Source organism: Podarcis pityusensis (assembly GCF_964106645.2).
Source record: "Podarcis pityusensis genome assembly, contig: HAP1_SCAFFOLD_239, whole genome shotgun sequence".
Classification (NCBI taxonomy): domain Eukaryota; kingdom Metazoa; phylum Chordata; class Lepidosauria; order Squamata; family Lacertidae; genus Podarcis; species Podarcis pityusensis.
In genome coordinates, this window is record NW_028293348.1 from 27,321 (window position 1) to 50,102 (window position 22,782).

General features: G+C 48.7%; 1 protein-coding gene across 1 annotated transcript in view; it reads right to left on the bottom strand.

The window, feature by feature from the left end:
• The window catches only part of FGD1 (FYVE, RhoGEF and PH domain containing 1), a gene marked incomplete at its 3' end in the record, with an annotated part of 41,443 nt that extends 25,905 nt beyond the window's left edge, over positions 1-15,538 (bottom strand). Inside the window, 1 exon segment of the mRNA XM_081024376.1 lies at positions 15,017-15,538. Coding sequence (XP_080880502.1) covers positions 15,017-15,146 — 130 coding nt within the window.
• Between the last annotated feature and the right edge of the window lie 7,244 nt (positions 15,539-22,782).

Below are 22,782 nucleotides of genomic sequence, written 5' to 3' on the forward strand. Positions count from 1 at the left end.
TTACAGTGCACAGGCAACAAGCAGGTGTTGAAACTTGCCCTCACCTGACATTTCCCTCTCCTCCCTATCCCCCACTCACCCAGGGGGCTTTAGTTCCAGTTTCAGAGCCCCACTGAAAGGAAAAATAGCTGAGGGACGAGGCTGTGTGAGAAAAGCAGTTCCCCAGCTTAAATCCCAGCACATTTTAGATGACTTCAACAGCAACCCATATTCTAACGCATGAGTTTATGGCCATCAGATGCAGTTAGTCCACCATCTATAAAATGGAGGCAACTATTCTCTGCTTCAGAAAACTATTGTGAAGGTGGAACAAAGCACTGTAAAGCATTTTACACATTAGAAATGATATGTGCATGGATATATAACTCCTCTGAAAATCTTTAATAAGGGGACCTATTAAAGCAATTTTTCTTGGGACTATCACAGTTGTCACCCACAGATCGGAAAACCATCATCTCCGTAATGCCCTTTAACAGGTTTCCTTCAGCATATAACAAACCCTCCCAAGTTCAGGCTTTCCTCACACAGTATGATCAGTCCCTCCCCTGCGCTGGAGCCATTTCCAGCTGCAGAATCTAGCTAAACGAAAATGCAGCACTTTTTAGCAACCCATGGGAAAGAGTTCCAGTGTTTAACGGCACCTGACATGATTCTAAATGCAACCCCCTTTCACGTGTGCTTTGCCCTTCCACGCAATCTGTAGCTGTACGCGCAGATAATAGAGCTTACAGGCAAAACGGAGCCTTCCACCTTAACCCGGCCAGTGACCTCACCTGTAGGGCTCAGCCCTGCTAGCTCTGACTCGCCTGCTGCACTTCCGGAGCCTGCCTACCTGCCGCACCCGAGTCAGGAGTGAGCCTCCAGGCTGCTCCATGTACCTTCTGGGAGGGGCAGGGTGCCATCTGAGCCCAGGTTCAGTAGGGCTTAGCCTCAGCTGCAGAGTTCACTGACTTCTGGAGCAGCCCAAGGTGAGTGCCTTGCGCTGGCAGCTGAGTAACTACACTCTGCTCCACGCACCCAGGAAGGTTTCCAAGAAGAAAACAGGTATTCTAAGCAGGCTTTAGCCTTTATCCCCAACTGACGCTTAAATCTATCTAACTCAGTGGTGTCCAAACTTTTTTCAAAGACAGACAGATTTGATGAGGGCCGACCAAAGGGCCAACCTAAGTTGTTGACCTTTTTTTAGGATTGAAGTTGTTGAGCTTTTTGTTGTTCAGGAAATAAAAACTGCCTTGGGGGCCGGATTAAACCGACTGGCGGGCCGGATTAGGCCCCAAAACAGACTTTGGACATACCTGATCTAACTGCATTGCTCTAAATCATCATAAGCCAATCCTTTGTTACCCACAACTCTCCCTTTGTTCTCTCTTCCACTTTCAAAATTTAGGATGTAAGCTCCTTGGGGACAGAGACCTTCCATTCCTCTCTATGTAAAGTGACATGGACACTGACAGGGCTATATAATAATGTTAGCAGGGAGCAGAGGGAAGGAGAAAGTCGCCATGTTCTTTCCACACAAATCTGAGCTCTAGGCGATGTGGGGCAGCTGGTCAAGAGCCAAATGGCAAACCCACGCCCCTTGCCCCACGGAAAGAGAAAACCCATCAAGCTCTCTATTCCCCAGGGGGTTACCTGTTCCGCAAATGTGCTGACGCCATCTGCACTGTGGAGTGAAAGGAACAGATGGCACAGGGGTCCCTTCTGCATCAGGGTCCCGACCCCCACCAACCCCCCCACTGCTATTCCTGCCAGAGGCTCTGCTTGCAGGTCCCACAGGGCTTTAAAGATCCTCCCCCCACAACTCACAGCCCACCCCTGTAATGGAAGCCAGGCTGGGTCAAATGGATTAATGAGTCTCAAAGCAGGGATTAGACACTGATATGGATAAGGCAAAGGTGGGGACTGAGATATGGAGGTGGGGGTGTCAAGAGAACCCAGAAGCCTGCACAGAGGGAGGGGGGGTCACCGGGGGTCGCGAGGAAAATCCCTGACCACTTATGTACGAAAGTGCTTGGAACACAATTAAAGCTCCGTTTTCCATTAACAAAACTGGAGGCTGGAAGGGCTTTTAAAAACCATTAAGCCTGTGTGTGTGTGTGTGTGTGTGTGTGTGTGTGTAAGAAACCCTTCTGTAGTATCTTTAACGTTTCCCATGGAGAGATGGACTTGACAGAGAAGTGCCATTCCCAGCCTCTCTAGGGCTGCGAAGGCTTTGAGGCTTTTCAGAAGCAGACAGCCTCGCTGCCAATCCAAGGCCACTTGTGTCTGGCAGTATTTGTGTCAAATCCGTCCAGGAGTCACCTACATAAGGCTGTCACCTGCAGGGGGTGGGGGAGAGGAAAAGAGCGAAAGCCTGCCACACAAAGGATTCTGGGTAAAATAAAAATGCAAATCGCAGCCTTTGCTGGCGAAAACAGGTTCCCAGCGCCGGCCCCCCCCCTTGACGAATTAATCCCTTCCCACAAATTGCAGCAATCACAGTGGGGGGATAAAACAGCTCCAAGTCTACCTTTATATGCACACAGATGCACACACACATAGCAGTGCTCCTTAGTGGGAGTATTTGAAGAAACCTGTGAAGAGAACATCCTTTGCAGTCTCTCATACCGTTCTTCCTGGCTTTCACTCTGGCATTCTCAGGGTCAATTAACTTTGTGCCCCACTGATTCCGTCAGTGGGGTGGCACCATAATGCACACCCTCCGTCTTTCTGCCAGCCAGACTGGGGCAGGAAGCAAATGCGCTACAGACCTGACTTAAAACAGTTAAGGGTGAGCACAGTCATGGGTTGAGGTGTGTGGGATTTGGGGCCTGCAGTGTTGGCAGGAAGGTGAAGGAGGGGCTACGGCTAGACAGGAACAAGGATTGTGGGAATAGCAGAGGTCAGCAACCTTTTTCAGCCATGGGCTGGTCTACCATCCCTCAGATCATGTGGGGGGCCGGACTATTTTTTTTTGGGGGGGGGGGAATGAACGAATTCCTATGCCCCACAAATAACCCAGAGATGCATGTTAAATAAAAGCACACATTCTACTCATGTAAAAATGTAAAAACACGCTGATTTCTGGACTGTCCACGGGCCAGATTGCGAAGGCGATTGGGCCACATGTTCAACCTTCAGTTCTGATTTCAGTACCAGTACCGGGAGATTTGTTAGTAATAATAAAGGAAGCTTAGCTGCTTTGCCCTTGTCAGAGTGACTAGCACCTGTCCCCAAACTCTTAGGATTAAGGAAAACTGGTTCAAATCAGGTTTGACCCTCATAGCCCCCTTTTCCCTGCAGAAATTAAGCACTGAGATATATATGCATTTTATTTACGAAGGGACTCATTGACTCACACGCCCTTTCTGTTCTCTCTGATTCACCACTTGCATAAAGCCGTGCCTTCATCCTCCGGGAGGGAACGTAATCAACACACCGTCGCTAACATGGATTAGAACTCCTACACACCATCCATAAGCCTGCAATAAAACGGGGTGGGGGTGGGGGTCCACTACAGAACCTTCCAGAAAGCAAGTATAAGAGGAGAAGTTTGGAGGGCAATGTTGCCATCAGGGCAGAGTGCGTCTAGGGTCCCACCCAGCAGGATGCGCAGGAAGGCTCCCAACTGCAGCAAGACTGCGTCTCCATGGCTGGGTGCGCAGCGCACATTTCACACACGTTTCTTACCACCACCAAGAACCCTGGGAACTGTAGTTTATTGAGGGTGTTAGGATTTCTAGCTCTGTGAGGAATTAACTACCATTCCCAGGATTCTTTGAGGGGAGCAATATACTGTACTTTAAAAGTTTGGTTGTGCACACAGCCAGTATAGTGGTACCTCGGGTTACATACGCTTCAGGTTACATACGCTTCAGGTTACAGACGCTAACCCAGAATTAGGACCTAGGGTTAAGAACTTTGCTTCAGGATAAGAACAGAAATTGCGCGGCGGCAGCAGGAGGCCCCATTAGCTAAAGTGGTGCTTCAGGTTAAGAACAGTTTCAAAACGGACCTCCGGAACGAATTAAGTTCTTAACCCGAGGTACCACTGTATCTTGAAGTGAAGTAGAGGCAGCGACCATTTAAGGCCCGTCCAATGTGTGCAACCGCACATACGCTCATCACACCAAACCCAAAAACATTGCAAAAAGGGGTAGAACGGGGCATTTGCAGGATTTTTCAATGGTGTTTCAAATATATGCGAATTCATTTAACACGTGGTGCCTTGGAACGTAACCTCCATGTAAATTCAGAGTTGCCTGTAATGCACATTATCATCAAGAGGAAGACCCTTTAAAACCATTAAATCCAGAACCTAAACTTATCTAACTGCACTTCTGCTTAAGAAATAAATAATCCTTATTAACTGAATTAGAATGTGCAGGTTCAACGTGACAGAATCTATCCCCCGCCCAGCCCTGCCAACAGAGCCTACCTGACAACCTCTGCATGACAACCGTGTAAATGTCCACGCCTGATGTTACAAAGCTGTTGCTTATCTATTTCCTAAGCCCATCACTGGCACTGAAAAACCAGACAAATTACTGCCACGATTAGCCGCCACATTAGCCAGAAGGGAAGGCAATCCAGGACCCAGAGGAAAGTGTTTAGCTGGCTCAGAAATAAAGAGGGTTAGGAGGCTTTTTTCAAGACTCAGCATCAGGCCTTGGCAATCTCCTCCTTTGCTTAAAAATCTGAGCTGGTTGCAGTCTACCTCCCGACTCCACCCTACAAGATTCTCTTTCTCTCTCTCTCTCAAACTGTGTCCAGCTTGCAGCAAATTAAAGACCTGCTTGTAAAAATTACAGGGCACCAATTCCAAGCAAGAACCAGAGGCATGATGGCAGTTTGTCTGTAGAGCATCCACTCCGCAGAATGCAGCATGCATGTCCTCGAATCTGGTGAAAGGAAAGTGGGTCTTTCCAAAAAAGTTTAGAAGCAGGCAAGCCCGCCAAGTCTGGCAAGGAGTGGTGGCCATATGGAAGGCTTTCCAGAAGCCCCCACCCCAAAACAAGTTTTGAGTACGTGCTGACCCCCAGTGTTCCATCTCCAGACAAAATACTAAATAGAATCTGAGCACATAAAAACAACCTGGGAATATGTCCAGTATAAGCAGTGCGTGGTGGGGGTAAACAGAGATCCGTATCAGCTTCATTATACCCCCTCCCTTGCACAGGGAAGGCCAACTCAAAGAAGAAACCCTGTATAGGGGCTGGAAGGAGCCGTTGGTGTGATTCAGAATTCAGGGTGTCCATTCCACCAACAGCTCCAGCCCCAGGGCCATCGGAAGCCTCTGTGCACATGATGGGCCCATATGGAACATATTAAGGGTTCTGCAAAAGGAAAAAAAGTTGGAGGGAGGGAAGAGAAGCCAAATGTGGGTGGTGCAGCAGGATGTATCCTGCCCTCACCCTGCTCTGTTGGACTGTGGGGGGGGGGGTTTAACCCTTTGCGTTTCACATAAGAGGAAGAAGGGGGCGGGGAGTGTCATCAAAGGCCGGAGGCGGAGGCTGGAAAAACAGGAGCAGTTAAGAAACTGCAGGATTGCCAGCTTCTTAGTTGACTGAACTTCAGGAGTGCTGGCCTGGCATTTTGAGCAGGCCGTATTTCTGGCCTTATCAGTTTCTATCCAAATGCGATTTTGGTTTTAAACGCAGTGTAAGGTAGTCTTTATGTGAGTATATTGTACAGTGGTACCTCGAGTTACATACGCTTCAGGTTACATTCGCTTCAGGTTACAGACTCCGCTAATCCAGAAATAGTACCTCAGGTTAAGAACTTTGCTTCAGGATGAGAACAGAAACTGCGCGGCAGCAGCAGGAGGCCCCATTATCTAAAGTGGTGCTTCAGGTTAAGAACAGTTTCAGGTTAAGAATGGACCTCCGGAACAAATTAAGTACGTAACCAGAGGTACCACTGTACGGCCTTGGTCCAGTATATATCTGAAGGAGTGTCTCCACCCCCATCGTTCTACCCGGACACTGAAGTCCAGCACCGAGGGCCTTCTGGCAGTTCCCTCACTGCGAGAAGCCAAGTTACAGGGAACCAGGCAGAGGGCCTTCTCGGTAGTGGCGCCTTCCCTGTGGAACACCCTCCCACCAGATGTCAAAGAGAACAACAACTACCAGGCTTTTAGAAGACATCTGAAGGCAGCCCTGTTTCGGGAAGCTTTTAATGTTTGATGTATTATAGTATTTTAATATTCTTTTGGAAGCCGCCCAGAGTGGCCGGGGAAGCCCAGCCAGATGGGCGGGGTATAAATAATAAATTATTATTATTATTATTATTCAGTTATAGGGTATCAGAGTTTTTAGGGGCTAACCAGGCTGGGATAGCAGGCTTGTGGGTTTTTGAATGTCTGATGTAGATTTTTTCAATTTGATTGTTCTGTATGGCACAATGACAATAAAAATTATCGTATCGTAACCGGGTACGCTCTCTCCCCCTTCAGTTATTACAAAACAGGAGCCCCACATTTCAGGAACTGCTATTCCTGATCACACCTCCAAGAGACGCAAGAAGTGGCTGGTGCAATCTTGAGGATACACGGGTCAAGTAACAAGGCTGCTTTAATGGACGTCTGCACATTTTTTGGAGTAATATCAGCAGGCTTCTGCCCTGAAGAGCTTACAACACAGATTATGATTGGGGGTGAGGGGGCAGAACCACAGAGGAGGGAAAACATAGGAGAGGAACTGAGTATGCCACAATCCTATTATTGGAGTTGCACCAGTTGAGGGGGCTTTAGGATTTGGCAGAAGCCCCAGACCAGGTACGCTGCTATCGTGAGCACTGACTGAGCACACAGGCAACACTTCTCACTCTTCTACCTGCATCCAGGTGCAGGGACTATGAACTGCTCTCTTCATATCACCCCTTGCTCCCACAAGCACAGCCATCCCACACCATGGTTTGTGCAGACCAAAACCCAACCTATTACCACAGCCATGAGCACTGTGTTTCCAACTGCTCCTCTGTAGCATTGCCAACCAGCGCAAGAGCCCAGCCCAGGTGACTGGTTGGCAGTCTTTGTGGGTTACACTCCATCCCTGCTGGTGCCGTTCAGTAAAGATCGCCATCAATACTCCATGTATTGTTTCTGTATTTGGCGTGGGTTAGTGAGCAGGGTTCCCTCTCCTTCAGACTGGTGGTACATGGCATCAGAATGGGACCCTTGGAGGTAGGGAAACGAATACAGTGGTACCTCAGGTTACAGACGCTTCAGGTTACATACGCTTCAGGTTACAGACTCCACTAACCCAGAAATAGTATGTTGGGTTAAGAACTTTGCTTCAGGATGAGAACAGAAATTGCATGGCGGCAGCGGGAGGCCCCATTAGCTAAAGTGGTGCTTCAGGTTAAGAACAGTCTCAGGTTAAGAATGGACCTCCAGAACAAATTAAGTTCTTAACCCAAGGTACCACTGTACTGCATTTGCTGTCTCTGGTTGTGGGGGTCGGCCTCTGAGGGGTGCTTCTGACAGAGTGTATGAAGGGGTGAGTAGCCGTGTTGGGTGCTGGCAAGCAAGACTGGCTTCTCAGCCAAACTGCTGGAGGAGAGACGGTCCCATGGGCTGCACAGGTGGGAGACTGGCTGGGTCTTTGAGTCTGCACACTTGTAGGCACTGTGGTATGTGAGACTTAGGACCCCACCCTGCAGGGCACCTGAAGTCTTTTGGAAGCTGCACACTGGCTGCCTGTGCTGCTGGGGTTCATCATCTGCGGCCACCGTGGCATTGCTTCGTGCGCTAAGGGGACGTGGTATCACTGTGGACGCATACCCAGGTTGACCAGCATGGGCCAGTTCCTTCCATCATGGGCAATGTGGGACTGGCAGGCAATGGCAGCATTGCCAAAGGGAAGGACTGGAGTTTTGCAGAATTTAAAAAACGTTTCTTTCAACTGTGTTTAACCCTTTATCATACAATCATAGCGTTGGAAGGGACCTCAAGAGTCCAACCCCTTGCAATGCAGGAATCTCAGCTGGAGCTTCCATGACAGAGGGCCATCCCACCTCTGCTTAGAAACCTCCAAGGAAGGAGAGTCCACCACCTTCTGAGGGAGACTGTTCCACTGTCAAACAGCTCTTACTGTCAAAACGTTTCCTCCTGGAGTGGGCTGAGCATGAGTTAGAGACAAGAGCTGTTCTGCCCACATGGTGGTGGAGTATAGAATTCCTCTGCCCAGGGTTTCATCTCAGTTGGGAGTGAGAACTAAAGGACTGACTGGTGGGAGCTGCGTCACTTCTTACTCTTCCTCCCATGGTTGCCAGTTCCTGTCCCTAAAGATCATCTCCCACCAGCTCACATCATGCGCTCCTTCCATTTGTCTAGTCCAAGGATGGCTAACATTTTTGGAGGGCCATAATGACCCATGCTCAACGCTCTGAGGGCCATATGTCAAAGTGAGCTGTGTGAAAGTGAACGTGGACAATTTTTAATTTTTGCGTTTTTAAAAAAGGACTAGTCCTTCCCCTAGAATATCTGAAGTATTTTAACTTCAACCTTGGAAACAATTATGCACAAGCAATCATTCTAATGTGTCCACCCACCCCCAATTAGTTCCTGTTTTCCCTTCATCATGTATTTGCAAACTGCAGAGCTATGGGCAGGGCTTGTCTTTTGATTTCACTCTTGTGGCACCAAGCTATTTTTAGATCCCAATTAAATAATATTTATTATGCATGTGAATCTTCTTCATCAGCATGATTTCTTCTGGCTAAAGAATTTGGGTTTTTTCGTTGCAAGGTTTGGAGGCCACAATGTACATAACTGGAGCCTTCTCCAGCCTTCAAAGCAGGCATAGGCAAACTTGGCCCGCCAGATGTTTTTTAAGACTACAATTCCCATCATCCCTGACCACTGGTCCTGTTAGCTAGGGATGATGGGAGTTGTAGTCCCAAAACTTCTGGAGGGCCGAGTTTGCCTATGCCTGCTTTAAAGACATCTGCCATACCTTTGCATGTGTGCACAGACCCCTGCACACAGGCTTACATGGCAATATGGCAATGCACCACATACATTACTCACAATGCCCCCCCCCCCCAAATTTAAGTGGGGAACTTAAATAAAAGTTCCTGGCTGCTGCCTGAGGATGCTCAGTGCAGGCACCGGCCCTATACTTATTTGCATATATACCCTGACAGAACAGACTCAGGGACATGTTAATGATTAAAATTGTCTGACGCTGTATAGTTAAATATGACTTTTGTTAAGAAGCACTTCCTTTGGGCCTCACGCTAATATTCCAATAGAATGCACTTGGAAAGGGTAGGGGTCACACCTGGGCAAACTCCTCCCCCCCAAACCTCGGCAACAGCATCGAGCGAAAAGACAGTGATCCCAGCAGTGCCAGTGAAATGTCACAATGACGCAGCGTTGGCACAGCAGTTCGTACGCCCCATCCTAAATTATTTTACTTGCTGGCACAGCAAGTCTTGGGATCCGGTTGTTAGCATACGGCCCTCAACGCCCTTCCCCTCCCATCCGAGAGCCCTTTCCCGTCTCAGGCCCAGGCTTCCCCTCCCTGCACAGAGCCTGGCAGCTGTTGCTGACACAGTGAACTACAGGCCCAGAGCTCCCCAGCCCGGCCCCTTTCTAAAGATAGCTCTTCTCACCCAGATGGATGGAAAAAAATGGTGGGGCCGGCTCAGTAAGACTGCAAGCAAGGAAAGAGAGCAGGAATCTTCCAGAGGTGCCCCTGGTTTTGGACCAGAGGGGTCTCTGCTGCCGCAGACACGGCCTCAAGACGTTTCCATGCCCACAGCAGAAGAAGACCCTTTCTCACTAGCCAACACTGAGGCACAGTCCAGCTGGAAGCCAGTTCTCCTATGCAAGCCCTGCTGAGACCTGATTCATTTCCGAGGGTTGCATGGGAGAACTTCCCACCAGAGTAAGCTCCACAGGTCCAATATGCCTGGTTCCCATTCTGCCACCCTTAAAGGTAAAGGGACCCCTGACCATTAGGTCCAGTCGTGGCCAACTCTGGGGTTGCGGCACTCATCTTGCTTTACTGGCTGAGGGAGCCGGCGTACAGCTTCCGGGTCATGTGGCCAGCATGACTTAGCCGCTTCTGGCGAACCAGAGCAGCGCACGGAAACGCCGTTTACCTTCCCACTGGAGCGGTACCTATTTATCTACTTGCACTTTGACGTGCTTTTGAACTGCTAGGTTGGCAGGAACTGGGACTGAGCAACGGGAGCTCACCCTGTTGCGGGGCTTCAAACTGCCAACCTTCTGATCGGCAAGTCCTAGGCTCTGTGGTTTAACCCACAGCGCCACCCTTTCTGCCACCCTTAGTGATGCAGAAAACCTCTTCGTATAGTGAAGCCACTCATTTTACCTCTGCAGCAGCCTCATGATGGGCCCTGTGCTTCACTCTCCCAAATTTGAGCCTCATGGTTCCCTAGTTCCAAATCCTAATTTTCTCCATAATCCTCTTTTGGTTATGTCAGGAAGGTGCACCATGCAGGCAGCTGGGGAAGGAAGCATGAACCCCTGCCCCATGTTTTGAGACTCAAATAGAACAAGAAACAAAACATGAGTTCCCAGCCTGCACCTACCAGTAACACAGTCTAGGACAGGGGTCTGCAACCCGCGGCTCCGGAGCCGCATGTGGCTCTTTTACACCTTTGCCGCGGCTCCAGGGCGAATACTAGCGAGGGGAGGAGGCGCATTGTGCGCCCCGACACTCCCCACTGTGGCTGGCACTGTACTGGCTGTGACGTCGCATGGGGCGGTGCGTGCGTTAGTCACGCACCGTCCCAACATCCCCTTCCCGCCCGCTGTCAGATCGGAGGGCAGCGGCGTGCATGCTTTAAATGTCGCAATGGTTTTGCGGCTCCCAGTTGTTGTTTTTCTTCGGAAACGGGTCCAAGTGGCTCTTTTTGTCTTAAAGGTTGCAGACCCCTGGTCTAGGACCTGCCCATGTCAATTAGACAGTGCTAGAGAAGTGAGGGGACACTTCAAAGAGTGCCCCCCCCAACAAGGCTGCAAGGCAAGAATTAAAGTCCATGGATTAATCTGTGGGACAATCCAGTGAGGACTCTCTTGTTTGTTTGTCAAGGTTCTTTTGAGTTTGGTCCATTACTGTAATAAAAGAAATAGGACCTTTGTTGCTAACAATGAACAGTAAGCTTTGCAGCAAAACCCAACTCACGTATAATCAGAAATAAGTAATTCTGTAAATTCCCAGGCAAGCGTCCATAGGAGTACAGCCTTGCCCATTTTCTGAAATTGTAAGTGACCTCACACTTCTTTAAATATATCAAAAGGCACGTGGAGGTTTTGCAATAGACTTACTGATTTAAATAAATTGGCATGCTAGTTGTTGTCACAAACACAAAATTCTTTATAAAGTCAACAGCCCTGCCTTTAGGTTTGTGCTTCCTTTCCTGGGGTCCTTTCCCATGGCTCCCCCCACCCATTCATACAGTTGCTCAAAAGAGAAAGCACTGACAAATGAAGTGCTGAGTTAAGCTAACCTGAATCTCGGTTTCCTTTGACTCACTGCAACTGCAGGCTGTGCTCTTTTTCAGAACCACTGTGCTCCCCTGTCCCAGAGCCAAAGAGGCCTGGCTCCCGGTCTCCCTGGACCACATGTGTCTCCTACAGCAGAGGTTAGAGGGGCCGGGCCTTCTTCTCCCCATCCTGAGCAGGGCTCTCTGTCCCCCAGATAGTCCCCCTGCGGCTTTCCCTGGAGCCAGGATGTGGCTTTGCTTTTATGTCAACCCAGCAGCGTTCCTCGAGGCTTTGTAATGAAGGAAGATGGGGGAGGGAGAGCAGAACCGTTCCTAGGGGCGGAATAAGCAGGCAGGAGACAAGGATGGGCAGCACCTGGTCCAAGCGAGCTCAAGTTTCTCCTGCAACCACAGCACACTGGGGTAAAGAGCACCTAAACATTATGTTTTAACACATCTGATCCCCCAGTCCTAAATCCTGCCACTTCACTTCCAGGCTCCAGTCGCCCAGCCCTCCTCCTCCTCCTCCTCCTCCAACCACAGGATTCCTGTCCCTTCTCAAAACCCCGAGTCAGCTCCTGTATCCTTCTGCTCCGACCTCTCGGGCTGAAGAGAGCTGGGGAAGGGAGCCCAAAGGAGGGAGAGAGAGACTGTATGCACAACTACAGTGGTACCTCGGGTTACATACGCTTCAGGTTACAGACTCCGCTAACCCAGAAATAGTACTTCGTGTTAAGAAATTTGCTTCAGGATGAGAACAGAAATCGGGCTCCGGCGGCACGGCAGCAGCAGGAGGCCCCATTAGCTAAAGTGGTGCTTCAGGTTAAGAACAGTTTTAGGTTAAGAACGGACCTCCGAAACGAATTAAGTTCTTGAGGTACCTGAGGTACCACTGCACTAGGTTCTGCTTTTGCCTAAAAGAAGCCAGGATTTCCAAGAGGCTTCTTTTCAAGCACAGCATTTTGTTTTCAAGCCGCGCAAGTCAGCCAACTCCTATTGGAAGCAACAAACCAAGGCTTCCTTTGTGGATGAAAATCTGGATTGCAAGATGGAAGCACGACTCTCTCTCTCTCTCTCTCACACACACACACACACACACACACGTAGGCACTGTCTTTAAGAATAGCCGGGTTTCCAGCTGAAGTGTTCAGACCCGTCTGAGTTTCTTTAGCTTTCCTGCGTGATGGAGGAGTGTAAAATACAGTGCTAGACAGCCAGGCATAAGAAAAGAAAAACAAAGCAAACCAGAAGTGGCTCACACCTCCCCAGCACAAACCTTCACTCCCTTTATTCACACCCCTGTTATACCTCTTCATGGCACTGCCACTCAACAATCCAGGCCTGGATCATGAAGGCAAGCCAGAAAGACCATCTTTTCAGTTTTGCCTTATTGCTTCCTTCCCACTTTTTGCTCAAGGGAGAAGTGGGTGAGTCCAGGGTATTAGAGAAGGGAAGGCTGGGAGCTAGGATTCCTGGGTTCTCTCCCCAGGACAGAGAGGGCAGTATAGCCTAGCAGATAAATCACATTTTAAAGGGGAAACATGCAGGGAGGAGAATATGATGTACAAGTGCCATTGCAACAACAATGATAAATGCACACAAGTAAACTCCTGCCGCTGGATTAGCTAACAAAGCAAAATAATTGGTTGGGGAGGGGAGAGGAAACGGTGCTTCAAAAAACTGAATGGGTTGTACACATGAAAGGCTTGTGTCTGTATAGTTTCGCTACACTGTGGCAGCACCCAAGGCTGCTGGAGTCCCACTCTGGCCTCAGGCACAAAGCAAAAAAAAAAGGGAAAACAACACAAAGCTTACCCAAATCTGAATCAACAAAGGAAAGGGGTGGGGAAGGGAAGGGCTTGCCCTGCGTCTGGGGTCACAGAAAAGAATCCACTGTTACATTTCATTCCCCCACCCACCCCCATTACAGCAAAGGCCAGGAGACCATTATCCAGCCCCCAGGGCAACCTGCTCTAGCTACTTGGAAGCCCCACCTTCCTATTAAAGAGTGATGCCCAAAGCCATTAAGGAAATTGGCAATATAATAACTGGCATTTCTGAAGAGCCAGGCCTAGTACCCAAAGGCTGGTGTGGATGCTGAGGACAGAGACCCAGTTCTTCAGCCTCATTTCAAGGAAGGATAATTCTTCCTATTTTTTGTAATAATCCCCCCTCCCCAATCGCCTCTCTCAGGCCTCAGAATGTTTCTAATAATACCAAACTTGTAAGGGTGACTCAAATGCTTCAGTCTCTTGTGTGACATTCTTCACAGTGGGAAGGGGGTGGGGGAGAGAAAGAAGAGGAAAGAGACACACATCTCCCCCCCATCCCCTTGCACATTTCACACTTACATCTTGACAGGATGCAATTTGCAAATCAGACCCAGAGAAAATAACACCAAATCCTGGCTTCAAACTTAATTCCACCTATGAATGTATGAGTTGTCAGGAGATACAGCTGATTTTTTCTGTATCAGTCCTGTTAAATTTTCTCTAAGCCTTTGTGTGAGCTTGTGGCAAGGAGTTCCACTGGTGCAGTTCAAGTAGGCCAAGTCCTTTATCTGCCAGATTCAGAGTGGGGCAAGCTGTCTTGCAGAAGAGTCATAATCAACAAGCTGAACAGCTACTCCCAAGAAAGGGGTAGAAAATTGTGTGGTCTAGGATGAGGAGGACACCCCAGAGTCATTTGTGACTGGGCTTAACTGTCAGGGGTCCTTTACCTTAATACATCTTGCAAAGCAAGAAGACTCTGAGAAAGATTGGAGAGATGCTTGGGGAGGAATGAGTGTGCAGGCTGCAAAACTAATGCTCTTGCAACCCTCCCCCCTTCCCTTTTCTGAACCTCCCCCATTGCAATTTAACTGCATACCTCTTTGTTTCAAAAGCTGCCTTCTTGGTCTTTTATCAGGTTTGGGAATTTGCAAAGGAAAAGAAATCAAAATGGCAGGGTTGAAACAAAATCAGGGCCAACTACAAGAACTGTGGGAGAGAAGGATCGATGGGGCAGAGGCAGCTCTAGAGAAGAGAGGGCGGCTGCACTATCGCTGTAAGCTCTTCGGGGCAGAGAGCTACAGAGTTGGCAGCCTAATCCGTCCTGTGCTCCAGGACCTCCAGACACGTTTCGGAGGAGAGTGCAGATGAAAGAAAAGAGGCCCGTTGCCCATTCTTATTTTTAACACCTCCAGCGACCCGAAACTGTTGCAAACTATGGACTTAAAAAAACACATATTAATCCACATTTGATAGAGCTCTTTTATGCCGATCTACTACGTTTGCGCGCACCACTCCCCAGATTCCCACCAGACACCACACACATCATTTCCTAGAGAGAAAACTGCCATTTCGGCATACTGCTCTAGCCACTGGCCTCCACTCCCCCGAATGCGGAGCCAGATGCTCCTGGCGCAAGCGCTTCTTTGATCTAACCATTGCGCACGACTTCCCTTGCTCAAGGTGCAAACCGAAAGCAGAAATCCACCTCCGCTCCAGCGTTGACGGCAGAACGAAGGCTCTCCCATTGACCAGCCAAAGACAGAAAACGAGGCGCCCCCCCCGCCCCCCAATCCCTTCTCCCTTACCGGCTCGAATCTGGGGAGAGGAAGCTGCTCCCGCCTCGATGTGGTACGAAAACCTCATGGCTTTGAACTGCTGGGAATAAGATCCACTGGGTTCCGGGCAGGGCATCCCCATCACGCTGGCCCGCTGCATGATCACACGGCACCCCCCGCGCCCGCTCCTTCAGTCCCCCCCAAAATCCCTCCGAGGCCGCCCCCCAAACGCCAGGCTGCCGAGAGTCCCCATCAAACGGCCCGATCCCCTTCAAGGAAAAAGAGAGTGGATCCGAATGCAGCTCAATCGACCGAATAGATCCACGCTCGAGCAAAGAAAGGGAAGGCGGGTGGGGGAGAGCGAGCGATGGATCCAGCCTGGATTGGCTGCGCGCGTGCGTTCCCCCCCCTCAAAGACAGATCCTTGCAACAAGTCAGCGCAGCTCTTGCAAGAAGCATCGCCTTGGCCAGGAATGTATCAGAAAGCGAGCTGGGAAGCTTTTCCACGTTGGAGCGTCTGCTCCCATTCCCCCTTCGCTTCCTCCTCCTCCTCCCCTCCCTCTCCTCTCCGCACAGACTCCTTTGCTCAGTGGGTTGGCTCTTTTCGTACTGCAGCGCCAGGCGCTGAGAGCAGATTGCTTGCAAGGAGATTTCAAACCCTCCTCTTCAGTCTCTTGGGCTGTTTGCGTGTGCGCTTTCTTTTTTTGTTTTAAAAAATTGGATTGAAGTGGGATTTCGTTAGCAGCCACACACAGACATGGAAGTCGATAGGCTCTTGCTGCCTGGGCTGGAGGATTCTCTCCACTCCCACCCCCCTCTCTCTCCAGGATATTGACAAAAAAAAGGCTGAAAAAAGGGGGTGTTGGCAATTTATTTCCTCGCACTTGGGAGGGTTCCACTAGCAGCTGTTGTTTGAAAAATCAGCTCGTTTTGAAGTCTGCTTTGAGGTTTTTCCCTCTTCCCCCTCCTACACTCCAAGAAGGTTTCCACGGTTTGGGGGAAGTCTCAAGTCAGCCTTTGATCTTTCTCTGCGTTCAAACGAACTGCACATTTTGGGATCAAGTATCCCCCCCAAAAAATATTGATTCCCCCTCCTCTTCCTGAACCCTGATTTCTTAGCCTTTAAGGTGTCCGTCTAGTTCCAGCACCACGCTGCCCCCAGAAGACTTGCCCTCCCCCTCTACAGTAATCTTTTTAGAAAACATTTGAAGCCAGTTTGTGGTTTCAGAGATCTCTAGGTTTCCTGGTCAACCCTGAAACCTTAGAGTTAGTTCCCTCCCTCCTTCTCCCCCTCCCCACATTAAAAATGTGGTTACACATTTTTAATAGCATCACAAACTTTTCTTTCTAGTAAGGTTGAAACAGACAGCAAACGTTTATTTCCCAAGACATTTCAGCTGCTTCCTTCACAAGAGTCAAGCTTCTTGGAAATTCTGGCTCTCAAGTTTTCTAAGGAAAATTAACAATTTAGAAGAGTTCCAAGTCCGTTGTAAACTCTGAACCGTCTTCAAGCGGCTGCATCCCACTTTTTAAAACTAATAATAATAAAAATAGCATGGTCTGGATTTTTGTGGCTTCACAGCCAAATTCAGTTGCGCTTTCCTTTTTTTAGCTGCTTTTGAAAGTAAACTGGCTTCTCTGGATGGAGGAATAAAGGACAAATATAGGCCAAAAACAAACAAAAGAGAAAAAGCGCCCCCCCCCCAATGTCTGAACCCTTACAGAACTAAACAGTTGTTAACTCTGCTCCATGTATGGGGGGGGGGGAGCCCTCTCAGATAATATGCTTGCAAACCACAGCAGCTGTGGACAATCTAAGTGATTGAAAGACACAGAGCCCTGCTTTTGCCAAGTCAGGAGGTGCACTGGCAGGGCAAGACGGCAATGCCCTTTCCATGCCAATGTGTTGAAAGCAGAGGTGCCCAGTCTGCTTGCTCTGCTTGCTTGTTGCAATCTTTGGAACCAGCCTTTCAGAACTCCTCACCTCCTCTATGCAAGCTGTGAAATATATTTTGCTACCTTGGCAGCCAAATGCCACCTTTCCTGACTATTTTTGTAAAGCGAGAAGGATTCAGTAGCAGATCTGGTCTGGTTGCTCGCACCTGTCCAGGGCCGTGGGGGGGGGGCTAGCCAGTTTTTTTGCCCCCAGTGAAGCCCCACTGAGGCTCCCAGCCATGGCAGTTGCCCCCTCCCCATCCACAAATATTATTGAAAAGCATTGAACGTACTCAATTATCTGAGGTTCTGCCCCCCCCAGTAGAAGCCTGCCCCCCAGCAATGTCATATTTACGGGGATTTCCTTAAAAAAACTCAATAATTTTGGCTGCCCCCCCACAAAAATCCTGGCTATGCCCATTTATCCCAGCCTGTGTGTGTGTACACAAATGGACATGGGTTTGGTGCCAAACTGGGTTTTTGACCCGGGTGAAATAAAGCCTAGTTAGCCCTAAACGGCCTCGGCCCAGTAGACCTGAAGGAGCGTCTCCACCCCCATTGGTCTGCCTGGACACTGAGGTCCAGCGACGAGGGCCTTCTGGCGGTTCCCTTGCTGCGAGAAGCAAAGCTACAGGGAACCAGGCAGAGGGCTTTCTCGGTAGTGGTGCCCGCCCTGTGGAACGCCCTCCCATCAGATGTCAAGGAAATAAACAACTATCTGACTTTTAGAAGACATCTTAAGGCAGTCCTGTTCAGGGAAGTTTTTAATGTGTGATATTTTAGTGTATTTTTGGTTTCTATGCAAGCCGCCCAGAGTGGCTGGGGAAACCCAGCCAGATGGGCGGGGTACAAATAATAAATTATTATTATTATTATTATTATTATTATTATTATTATTATTCCAGCTATCCCTTGTGTTTCCCTACCCCCACTGCTGAACTGCAGTGATCCCTTTGCTCCCTCAGCCCTCTTTTGAGCTCACTGGTGCCTCACCCCACTGGACACTACTGTTAAGAGCAGGGGGTGGCGGTGAGGGGAATCCGTGGCTAGAACAAGGGATGGGGGACCTCAGGCCCTGGGGCATGAAGGAGGTTCTGCAGGCCTCTCTTATCTGGCCACACCCACCCGCCGGGGGGCCATGCGTCTCCGCCACCTCCCTCCATGCCCTCTCTGAGTACTTTTGCCTGTCTGGAATGTGCCCTTGAACTCTGATAGTTTCTGGTGGAGGGTGGTGAGGGGTGTAAGAAATCTCCTTTTGTGTGGCTGGAATGTTGCCTCCCATGCAAAGGCATGAAGAAGCCGCCACTCTTGCCTCTGACCCTACCCACTCCTTGCCTCTGTCCGCACCCACCATTGGCAGAAGGTTGCCCACGGGAGTACGTGGCCTCAGGTTGGAAAATCCCTGCGCTAGAGAGAGCCTGAACCCCTTATCCCTCACCCCTTGGGACCCAGCCCTCCAGCCCACTAGCACTTCCATCCAAGACGCAACAAGTTGCTGGGTCGTAATGCTTGTTAATGAAGCCCAGCTCCAAATACAAGGCTCGCCAGGACAAGTCATTGGGACTCAGCCTAAATTACTGCACAGAGTTGTCCTTCGCCTCCTCATTTTATTTGTATGTCGCCTTTCCATAGTTAAAGCAACAACTCTCAGGCTGCCAATCAGTTTCTGGGCCCAATTCAAAGTCCTGGTTTTGACATACGAAACCTTAAACAGCTCAGGACGGTGTGGTGTAGTGGTTAAGAGCGGTGGACTCGTAATCTGGTGAACCGGGTTCGCTTCCCTGCTCCTCCACATGCAGCTGCTGGATGACCTTGGGCTGGTCACACTTCTTTGAAGTCTCTCAGCCCCACTCACCTCACAGAGTGTTTGTTGTGGGGGAGGAAGGGAAAGGAGAATGTTAGCCGCTTTGAGACTCCTTAAGGGGAGTGAAAGGCGGGATTTCAAATCCAAACCCTTCTTCTTCTTCGGTAAAGGTAAAGGGACCCCTGACCATTAGGTCCCATCACGGACGACTCTGGGGTTGCGGCGCTCATCTCGCTTTATTGGCCGAGGCGTACAGCTTCTGGGTCATGTGGCCAGCATGACTAAGCCGCTTCTGGTGAACTAGAGCAGCACACAGAAACACCGTTTACCTTCCCGCCGGAGTGGAACCTATTTATCTACTTACACTTTGACATGCTTTCGAACTGCTAGGTTGGCAGGAGCAGGGACCGAGCAATGGGAGCTCACCCCGTCGCGGGGATTCGAACCGCTGACCTTCTGATGGGCAAATCCTAGGCTCTGTGGTTTAACCCACAGCGCCACCGGCGTTCCTTCTTCTTCTTCTACCTCTCCCCAAATGAACTCACCTGGAGCCCGAGATCATCCTCTGAGGCCCTCCTTCATGTGCCTCTTCCAGGAGAGCTCTGGAGGGTGGCAACGCAAGAAGGGGCCTTTTCTGCAGTGGCTCCCCGCTTGTGGAATGCGTTCCCCAGACCAAAGGCCCATCCCTTCCAGCATCCTGTTCTCCCATTGGCCAACCAGATGCCTGTAGGGAACCAGGGAGCAGAACCTGAGCACAAGAGTCTTCTCCCTTCCTGTAGTTTCCAGCAACTTGTACTCAGAAGCACTGCTGCCTCCATCATGGCAAGAAGTGCTTGAAAGCCCTCTCCTCCGTGACTGAACCTCCAAGCAGAACAAAGCCTTTATATAAGCGAAGCAGAATTTGACGAGTGGCAAAAACAAGGGGTTATCATGCACCACTTCCATTACAATACATGGTCGATGGGTTACACCTGGCTTGGGGAGTGACAGATAGGGCAGGTCTGTGTTAACTACGAGGTCTGAATCAAACTTGCTGCTATGGTATGCTTGGCTGTTGCAAATCCATTTACCCCTGGCCGCCAGCCATGTTCTTCCTGTCCCAAAATCAGAGATGACGGGCCTTAGAATCTCTTCCCAGAGATCTGATTTTCAGCTCTTTCCTCCCCAACTCTCGCTCATCAGATCACGCTTCACACTCAGAAAAATGGACAAAACTCAGATTGCGGCATGCTAAGTTTGAATGGATCTTCAAAGGCAACTTTTCCTGACGGGTCTGGATTTTTCTTTGCTGGGTCCCTTCTCTGGATCTGGGCTGCTGAATGAAATTCCAGCTGGGGAGTGGAATCCTGGCTGTTTCCTGTTCTCTCTATACGTACTTAAAATCTTCCTAGGGTCCTGTGTTTCCTATGGCCTCTATACTTTGACAACAGCACAAGGAAGACTAAGAAAGAAAAAGAACCGCAGCCACCCATTTAGATATGACAACTGCACATAGGTAAGAAGCAAGGGAGACGCATGACACATTAGAAATCAGCCTGAGAGCCATAGATCAAAATTTCCATATGGCCTCAGATAACCCCTCAACCTATATTTCTATTTTCTTCCTGCATTCCAAATAGCACGCCTTCCAGCTGTAAATATTTAATAGCTACTTTTGCATTATGTATACAGATTACTGATGCAGACTAAATTTGGTTGCAATCCTGCACATTGTGTGTGTGTGTGTGTGTGTGTGTAAATATATGTAAAAATAACTGTTGTTTTAATAGGCTGGCCACAATCCAGATCTAATTGTGTGTAGTCCAATTATTCTCCTGTTCAGAAAACACACATGGACACACACAGCCAAGTAGTTCAACAGGGCGCATAAAGACACCAAAATGCGAAGGCACATCATGATGCGCATCTGCATAGGGTGTGCATTCACAAGCACCTGTTTTGACATTCTAATTGTCCTTGTTGTATCAGGACATCTGCGTCTAAAACTAAGGCTTACCAACCACTGGTACATATTTCAAATGACATAACATCTAACTTACTAGGAAACTAATCCTTACACCCTTGCCAATATGTACAGAATCACACTCTCAGTGAACTATCTGATTATGCCCTAAATTTATGTGCCTTGAAGGTACTTTTCAAAAATTATTTGGCATTGTATAATCTCCAGACTCCATGCATTTTGAAGTTGCTCACACTCAGGATTCCCTTGTTCACTGAACATAAATGAAGTTATATTTTATTCAGTCAAGAAAAACCCTCAACCGTCTGGGCTGAGAATATCTCAAAGATCACCAGCTTCTATTTCTGCTGGCCTGAGACCTTCGTCTCTCTTCTGAGGTCTGGACTGGAGTTTCCTCAATATCTGCTGAGTGGGGTCCTAAGACAAGGACCTGGAACCACTCCCAAAGTTCATCTGCTTGACCCTGTTGCTGCTCATTTTTAGGCAGGAAATGAAGATCATTTTATTTCACTGATTTTTTGTCTAATATTTTCTTAGCTGATTTTTTTTATGCTTCTGCTGCTTTTCCTGACCTTTTAAGACTGTTTTGGTTGGCAGAACTGCAGTTGTGATGTTTCTGAACCCTGTCCATGGTTTTTATTTTTGACTGTAAGCTGTCTCTCATATTTTACAGAAAGGTGGGAGGTAAATTTGCCCCCACCTGCCTGCTAAGCGCACACCCTCTTCAAATAAAAGCAGCCACTCCATTCAGGATATAAACGACGACAACACACACGGCACCTTCTGCTTCACCACCATCCAAAAACACACGTTGTATTAAGTCCTGGATACACACAGTGAAATATTTCCTCCATGCTATTTAGATGATACAAATTCATACCCTGTGAAAACACAGTCTTCCACAGACACTTACTTACTTACTTAATGGATTCAAATAGTTTATTTTTAAATTTAAAAATTAAATGTGCAAAGAAACCCCCCAAAGTGACATGTAAAATAATAACATATACAATATAATCCTATTATTTCATAAAAAGCGACTGTAGTCATGGCAAGTATCAGCTATCTGGGAAGTCCTGTGGCCTTTTAAAATGTGTTTTTTTGGGGGGGGTATTGAGTTGTTGCTTTTATTTTGATTGTATATTTTGTGGTTTTATATTTTGATTTTGTTCTGTGAACTGCCCTGACATCTCCGGGTATAGGGCGGTATATAAATTCATTAAATAATAAAATAAAATAAAATAAAAATGTATTCAGGTTGTATGTCTTTAGCACACCTGTCTATGACTTGGGCTCTGTAGAAAATTTCCCTATCACCATATTTCTTCAACAAAAGGGATGGGGAACCTGTGGCCTTCAAGATGGACTACAGGTCCCATCATCCCCAGTCATCATGGCCCATGGTCAGGGATGATGGGGGAGCATCTAGCAGCATGGTTTCCCATCTTGATGGCATCTGGGTTACTGTCCTGCTAAGTGTGTGGAAATGGCCTCTGGCCCCGCTGTAGCTAGAACCACCTCAAAATGTCACTGCCCATGGCAAGAGTAAAAATGGCACCCCCTTCCATTAATGGGGGTCAGAGCCAGACATTTTTCTGCTTGAAGTGATGGACAAGATTACCATCTCTGCCCCCTTCCAGGCATGAACGCTAAATGGATGGGGAACTGAATATTTTTTCAACCCAAGGCAGGTCAGCAGGATGCCACCACCCCTGAGTACAGCTGAGGAAGCACAGGGCAGGCCGCAGCTCTGTCCTTCAGCATCTTGCCATTGCTCCCACTGTGGCATCTGCTGTCTGAGGCAGTCGCCTCGCACTACCTCATGTTAGGACCGGTTCTGTGTGGGAAACAATCCACCGGGAAGTTCTCTTGCACAAGTCCAATTTAACTATTGTTGTTATCGCACTGCTCCTGTTCATTAAAAAAAAAAAAAAACTTAGTGGAAGATCTTCCTAGTGGTTTGGGCCCAACAGTTAACATCTCTCTCCCCATCTTTCTGCCCTTAGTGGCATACAAAATTTACCATTCTCTTGATTCAGGATAGGGCCCTGGCCACAAACTCCCAGTGTAGACCATCATAGTTGCTCTCCTATG